This window comes from Tauraco erythrolophus, chromosome 3, assembly GCF_009769465.1.
Source record: "Tauraco erythrolophus isolate bTauEry1 chromosome 3, bTauEry1.pri, whole genome shotgun sequence".
Taxonomy (NCBI): Eukaryota; Metazoa; Chordata; class Aves; order Musophagiformes; family Musophagidae; genus Tauraco; species Tauraco erythrolophus.
In genome coordinates this window covers 2,735,197-2,743,307 of record NC_141467.1, presented here as the reverse complement: position 1 = coordinate 2,743,307, position 8,111 = coordinate 2,735,197, and the positions used below count along the sequence as shown (strand labels likewise).

The following is an 8,111-nucleotide window of genomic DNA, read 5'->3' as shown; positions in this document are numbered from 1 at the left end:
GGCCTTTGATTATCCTGAAACCCTGTTTTTGTTAGGTGGAAGTTTATGAAGAATTGGAGAACTTTCTAGCACATATATGGTTTCTCATAGGAAAAAAAAAAAAAGCAATGGGTATGCTCTGCTTGAGAACAAGCAAAATCACACCAGAAGAGTCTTCTGCTTTCTCTTCTCTCTAAGAACAAATCCCAAGAGTTCCAGCTTGAACCATTACCACCAACCAACATTTAAAGGAGAGTTCCCACAGGAATACTTTGCTACTCCCATACAAAGTGGCTTTTTCCTTGAGACCTGTACAGAGGATGGGTAGGTAAAGCTAAAAGCGACCAAGTACTTGAGTTTATCCTTTTAACACAGATCCCTATCCTCCTGTCTCCTTCGTGTGCGAGAATATATCACTCATCCTTATGGCACTAAAATCATGAGTTTATTGGAGACATATTACGTTAGGAAAGGCTCAAAATAAGATTTTCCATGCAGATGTCTCTAGAGACCGACAGCTCTTTGGCAAATACCACATAGTGTATTTTAAGATAGATATTACTTTAGTGAGGCCTCCTAAAAGTAAAATGTGCCTGAAGTTGATGTTAGAAAGAAAATAGTTAACATTTTTCTAGGTTTTTCCCTCTAATTTGTCTCTTATCAGATAGTCTTTTTTACAGCAAATTAACACATTAGGGTAAAGCCTAGCAAAAATGTGCTCGTCTTTTGTCCTCGGTGCTTGCCAATTGAGATGTAAGTGGGGAGAAAGATCTAATTTCCAAAATAACCTCCACTTAAGGGGAGTAATACCTTCCAAAGAAGAGTATGGTGGTGGTTGGGTTGTGTCTGATGAAGAAGAGGAATGGATGGTCAGCTTTGAACTCGTAACAAACCGGGTGACACAGAGGCACTGCAACAAGCCCCATGGCACCAACTGCTTCAGTGCCCTCTTCGTTGACTTCCATGAATGACTTCTGGATGGCCTTGGACACAACCAAACCATCTTTCCTAGAGATTCCTGACAAATCAGCTTTTCCCCAGTCAAAAACATTCATCACTCCCATCTCTTGGAGAATTTTGTTGAGATCATAACTTTCCTCCATCTTGAACTGAGGCAGGTACACCTTCACTCTCAGCTGTTGCATCCTAGCCAAGCTGGTCCATCCTGCTAGTTTTTCATACGTCAGGGTGCATTCGAGCTGTAAGGTGGTGTTGATAATAATGATGACACCATAATGAACAGAAAGAAAAGATAATAAGGTTCAGTTTTACGGGCTTGTCTTCTGACCACACTGGAACAATGTTAAAGTATTGCTCTGTTTGCAGCCCTTTATGTATGCTACTCGAGAGAAAAGGAAGTATTACCTGTTCTAAGCCAGTAAAGTCCTCAGAGACAACTTCAGGAAGAAGAATGAACATGCTCAGTTCATTATTAAAGTATGGGAGTTCTACCACTTTCATTTTCAGTTCCTCTATGAAGGCCATGTTAAAATAACCTTCCTGAAACATCATCTGCACTGTCCTTCTCTCGTTCTGGAACACATGAAACATATTAAACAGAAAATACAGAAATTAGCACCCTGGTTTTAATTGGTTTCAGCATTGAGATTGGAGTTCAGTCCAGAAGTGTTGTTTACACTGGTCATGGGTTTAATATACTTGTAGCATTGATGTGTTCTGCTCTCTTAACTGTAGTTCCAATTAAGTTATCTATTTTAGAAGCATGAAACCTACTTTTCCATTTCTGCTCATGCCAGATTACCTTACTCACAACTCCCTCATTACGTCCTTCTTTTTTCTGGCATGTCAGATGAGGATACTGATGCATCTGATGCAACCATGAATCTAAGTTCTTCATGAACAATATATAGTTTCTCCTGAGATGGTTTGTCTTTAGCTCATGTTTTCCTGAAAACAAACACTGTTCTGTTAGTGAATAGTATCAGAGGAACAGAATCCTCAAATTCAGCCCCAAAAGCAGTATATTTTTGAAACAGCATCCCTAGTTGTTAAATGCCCAAGAAAGTTAGTGCATATGTGCAGTGACTTTGAGCCAATTGGGATCCCAGCTGCACAGGACCCACTTCTGATGTGAATTGACAAACAGTTACATATTTGTTTATCAAACTGAAGAGAAGATGTAGCTTCCTATTGTTCTAGCTGAAGACCAGTGTTTTGTCTAGGGATAACAGAGAGGAAAGCTCCCATGTGTTATAGGAGACAGACATCTGATTTCCATCCCCCCCAGCTCTTTCAGTTCCTGCCCATACTGTACCTTGTTCAGTTGGAAATATGCTTCCTTAGTGTCTTCTTTCTTAAATTCTACTGCCCAATTTCCTTTAAAATATATAGCATTGACCAGGACAAGTACAGTAGAGGGATCGATAACCCCAGTAGCAAATACATCTTTGATTTTACCTTTAAAAATAATGAAGTAAGAGGATTATTACTTTGTTCTGGAAATCACCTGCATTTGACTATTAATAATTATTTCTGTAAGTCTGAAAAGTAGTACAATGCTGTCAGACAAATAACGAAAAATTTATGTACAGCTTTTGAAGACAGGAACTCAAGGCACTTTTGTGCTTCTTCCTACATTTATTTCCTATTACGCAAAAAAATGCAGTAAATGTTTAATATATTAAACCTTTCTACCTTTGGGGGAAAAAAAAAAAAAAAGATGGAAACTGAAGTTCAGACATGATATTCTTAACTGGTTCAAATGCAAACCAAATAACCTGCACATTTTCTTTTTTACCTTTTGTTTCATTTTCCACCCAGAAGTTAATCTTCTCTCTGGCTTCTTCTTCAGTGTGTTTAAAATTGACTGGTTCCAGTTCTGCTCGATAGAATTTCTTTGTGGTATCCAAGTATTGCTGGAAAGTACAAACGACAGAAATTTATTGCAACATGATGGTTTTTGTAAGATAGATAATTTCATGGCTTCAAAATAATTCCATGTAGTAGATCAGCAAGAAAAGAATGAATAAAAAAGGCATATTTAAGAAATCCACTGAAGTAACTCAAGCATTCAGATTATAGAGAGATTATTGATACAAAAATATTTGCAAATACATTTTTCATAGAATCACAGAATGGTTAGGGCTGGAAGGGACCTCAAAGGTCATCTAGTTCCAACCCCCCTGCCCATATATTTTCAAGCTGTACTGAGCAATAGAAATATCTCAGCACAGTAAAAATTACCTAAGCTCAAAACCTGTTACCTTTCCTTAAGGTTATACATCATTGCTGCCTGTCTTCCCCCAACCATCAAATAAAGAAGGTTGCCCTGTTTTGAGCAAATAACTGGGATTGATAATACGACCATGAGGAGTGGGAGTGTGTGTGCGTGTACTACTCTGTGTAGATAGATGCACTGTAAAACTTATATTAAATATAAAACATTTCCAGGCCGCTGGTCATCTTTTTCTGGCTCTGAAAAAATCTCTGTTTATCTAGAGTGGAGGGTTTTGGAAGCAAGATGAAATCTTGACTTGACTTGAAAAGAGAAGAGTGGTTACAGACATAAACCAGCGCTGTTTCTAGCAATACTCTTAAAAACACCGTAAGTCTGGTTTCCTGAGGAAATTATTTGTGTGCACTTGCATTGCCTGGGCTGTCAGTGTTCCACAGGAATGTTCTGAGATGGACAATTCCACTTAAATTGGACTAAATGACAAAAATCTCAAAGATGCTACTTTCTTCGAAGCCTTGTTTGAAACGGCAGCAGGGATCAGGGAGTCCCATATCCATATAGACTCTGAAGGAAAGGTGGAAAAGTGAGTACAATCATTTTATTAGAAACAGAGAAGACAGTAGGGGAGAAAAAGTCTTCTGCTGTTCACAGAGCTTTGTTCCTCGGGTAGAAATGGTGCAGCAAGGGCCAGCTCTGTTAGACACCAGTTGTGCGTGGCAAGGATATATTAATGGTGATTACTGCTGTCACGTTTTCTGGAATGCCCAGGGTGAGCTGTTACTATAGATCTGTTTCTGTATATGAAACCTTTGAAGTCACAGCTTCCCAGTGCTCTGCTGTTCCCCACGTCCAACCACTGGGCAATGGAGATGCTCCCTGACTGCAAGAGCTGTGGAGCGCAGTCATTTGGTAGCACACCCTGACAGCCCCATCGTGTTTCATTTCCCTTTGTACTTCATGGTGGAAGAAATTCTACTGAGTTCATAACTTGCAGGAGCTGTTAAAATGGACACCGTGGCCACTTACCTGGAAGAACGGATAAGTAATTTCTCCAAAGAGCCTGTTGGCAATGGTGAGAGAGCAGCCTGGTCTGGGTTCACTGACTGCAGCCAGCAGAGCCTGGAACTGAGAATGGACTCCTTCATCTTCTTCACACTACAAACAGCAAAACAAGAGTTTCTTGGTAGGCTTGAGCTTTCCTATGCAAAGCTGCACCTAAGGGTGAATTTCAGCCTCCCTCTGTATGAGAAGTCTGACTCCACCCAGCAGACATAGGCATTGGAATAAACACATCTGGACACCACCTCCAACCCCCTCTGTACCAGATGTACAGAATGACAAAACGATTCCCCGTCGGGCCCACTCTAGTCTGCCTCCAAATCACATTGTACCCTACAGTGATGGCTCTGTGTTCACTGAGCAAAAGTCTGCTGGCTTAGAGCAGAGAGGAGCAAGGCACGTCTTGTAGACAAGCCTTTGCAGGTGGCAATTTAAGCATTTATCACGTTTTAGACTGGTACTGCTGTTTTGGTTAGAAACCTGTAATGAGAAGGCTTAGCTGCTGAAATGTGGGATCTCACAAGGCCCCTTCAATAACGAATAAAAGAACAGTAATAAGCAGGTCTGCAAATCTAGGCAGAGAGGCTGCTCAGCCCTGCCGTGCTTTCTGATTAAGTGATCATTTGCAAGGGAAAGGGCTGGTAATCTGGCACCTGTTGCTTCACCTCAGAGCTGCAAATGCATTTTACCTTCTCACAAGGGTATCCGTTTCTCTGGCTTGTGCTGCTCAAAACTTCACTGAAATGAAACACCTGAAATGGAAATGTTGGGTGAGTGATGGCACCTCAAAGCTAAAACAAGAGCATTGCGAGCCTACCCCAAAATGCAGCCGGGCACAGTTAATGGGGACAGTCCCACTTGTCCTTTACCATGAGATCCTTGCAAGTGAACAAGATGTTTTGCAGAGGGTGATGTCGGGAAATCTTTGAAATCTTTCTTCTAAAGAAAGAAGACTTTGGGTATCCAGAGAAAGCAGAAGACCGTATCAGAGGGAACCGCCATTTCTGAGCCCTGAAGAGTGGAGGGTACCTTCAAAACTCTTTCTTTAGCACGATGTATTCATTGAACAACCTATTACTAGTGTTTAGTCTGAAAAAGTTTGGTATCAGGAATAGCAGAAAAGAGGGTATTTTTAAAGGTCCTTCTGTGTGCATCACTCCTTTGGATGCTTAGGAGCTACATCAGATGGTACTGTCAGCCTCTTGGCTCTTATCTTGCCACCATCCCCTTTTCAGAGCAAAGGAAACCCACCTTCTCAATCTGTTTGAGTGTGCTGCCCCTGGCTCCAAGGACAACCATCCCAAAGGCAGCTGAGAGACTTAGGGGTGAGAAGAAGATGTTTTCATTTCTTTTGCTTTTGCTCAGCTCTCTGAAAAAGTCAAGACAGAACTTGGCATTGGCTGCACTGAGAGAGCACATTGTGGCACTGAGAACACCTGCAACAAGGGAAACAAAGATTTAGGCTTCTCCTTCTTACACCTGGAAGCTTAGATGCCTTGGTAGAGCACGGTAAAGTGTTCTGCAGTAGCGTGGCTGGGTTGTTCGGCAATTCACAGAAGATTCCTGATTTGCTGTGTCCAGGATGTGGCTGTGAATCTGAAAACCAGCACCCTAAAGGCAGGAGAAACACATTTTCAGAAACAGTATTCGGAGTTCAGCTGCTTCTCCAGCTCAAGCAACAGCTGTGGCTTTGTCACTTAGCCCTAACCACAGTCACAGCTCACTTTTTGTCCCAGTCCTTCTTGCCTGGAGTCCTCTAGGCATAACACTTATTAATTACACCCCTTGATCATACCTCACTCTCTGTGTCCCTCTCTAAAATTTTGCGTATGTTAATCAGCTGTGCCTCACATACTGTGTTCTTCTAAGGCTGAGCTGCTTCACAAACGTTTGCCTGAAAACTGAGCTACAGATAGGCTCACTTAGCCAGATTTCCAACAAAGGCACATTGTGTATTAGTGGAAAATTCCCGTCATATTGTTTTGTTTTATCTGCAGCTTTAACACTTTTCGCAGATATACTTCAGTTACAATCACAATTACTACTAGCAGATGGTCTTGAATGTTCTGCAAAACCTTCCACATCTTACGCCTAGGACAGAGTTCCTTTCTTATGAAAGCCTTTTCCCGGTGTCTTCACCCAGTAAAGTGATGTAGAGGCATCTAACCCCTTAGAAAGTCAGCTCAGTATTTTAGAATTTCCACTCTTCTAAGTCACTTTTGGTTTGATTCTTACTGAGTCTGAATAACTTTCTCCACAGATGTGGAAGACACCTTCCCCCTTTACACAAGAAGAATTAAATTTTCCATGTACATATTTAAAAGATGGACTGATGTAGAAAGATCATGCTCTTATAAATTACCAATATGGGTCATGCAGAAGTGGGAAAAGGTTTGGTTTCAATCTTCTGTAGAAGCACACCTGGTAAAGCCATGGTACAAGTTAAGCACAGCTTCATCACACAGCCCATACATGCAAAACATTGCATAGCATCTTGAAAATATTCTCACTTCTTCAAAATATGTTACGTACAGTATATACGGGCTCAGCAGATATGCACATCACTAATGCACATGTCAATCTTTAGAGGTTTCATAGTTACATCATTTGTAATTTAAAGGTTAGAACTAAAGGTCAGGGAGATACTTACCTTCTCCTCAGGACTGATGGTGTCAACTTGACTGTTGAGCTTGATGACAGGACTTCTGGAGCAATGGGATATAAAGCCATTGCCACTCCCAGTGGCAACGTAATTTTCACTCGTGATGAACCACATTCCTGTTTGGTGCAAGCAGTTAGTATAAATAGGGGATCTTTTGTGGAATCTTAAATTTTTCCTTATCCCTAGGAGTTCAAAAAGAAGTCACAATTTTAACTGTACATTGAGATGTAAAAATATTTTACCTAGTTATAAAAAAGAAAGAAAACTAGAAACAAAGGAGATTTCAGAGGTTTTACGTGTAAAAAGAAATCCTACTAAATTTGATGTTTGTTGCTGCCAGAAGTGGCACCATCGAAAGCAAACACCTGTGTTTTTGTAATAGAAATTTATTATTAAAATATCTGCAGATGGCACAGTAGCAAGGAGAAGAAAAAATATAAAAGTACCTATTTGGCCAATTGTGACATAAGGCAATGGTTCCAGAGTGGAGGTAGGACAATTCTCTTCTTCTACTCCAGTTCTGTGCTTCTGAAGACTTCTCTCTTAAAGATCTCTTCCAGGCAGTTTTCTCTACCTGTTTTCTTCCTCAACTGGAAATTTTGTCCTTAATGGAGAAGAGGAATGTAGCCATTTGTTCCAGAGTTTTTTGAATATCCAACAGCTTGGACAAACAGTAACTTGCTCCCATTTGCATGACATCCTAGAAGAGCGGGCACGGTGCATGCACAGCACGACTATGCCAAGTGTGCACGTCAGGTATGCTGCAGCCGAGCACTTTGCAGTTGTTGCAGTGATGCAGCACGGATTGTGTGCATTCCTATCGACCACACAGCACGTGCAAGGCTAACTGGTGCACCTGGGATGCTATGCCTCCTGCAGAGACACTGCGTTTAGGGGCTTCCCAGGCATCATCTGCATTTCCTTAGGTTTTCCTGATGGAAATATGGGAGCCTTGTTCCTCTCCTGGCAATTCCTGATATTTCTACTGTGAGTGGGGAAGGTGTTTCTGTCAAAAGGGCAAAATGTAGAGAAGCTATCCCTGCCCATATAGTCTTCTTTCAAAACCTTGTATTTTGCAGATGTGTTTACAGGAAAGCTGGATGAGTTTTGTCCAGGTAGGCTTTCCACAAGACTCATAGAATCAAAGAATCATAGAATGGTTTGGGTTGGAAGGAACCTCAAAGATCATCTAGTTCCAACCTCCCTGCCATGGGC

At 41.2% G+C, this 8,111-nt stretch overlaps 1 protein-coding gene across 1 annotated transcript; it reads right to left on the bottom strand.

Annotated features, from left to right (window-relative positions):
• Window positions 1-773: 773 nt before the first annotated feature.
• LOC104369713 (leukocyte elastase inhibitor A) lies at window positions 774-5,653 on the bottom strand. Its single transcript, XM_086608415.1, has 7 exons — window positions 5,486-5,653; window positions 4,924-4,986; window positions 4,202-4,330; window positions 2,738-2,855; window positions 2,255-2,397; window positions 1,345-1,512; window positions 774-1,178 (listed from the first exon to the last, which is right to left on the bottom strand). The coding sequence occupies exons 1-7, from the start codon at window positions 5,651-5,653 to the stop codon at window positions 774-776; spliced, it is 1,194 nt and encodes a 397-aa protein (XP_086464541.1).
• Window positions 5,654-8,111: the final 2,458 nt, after the last annotated feature.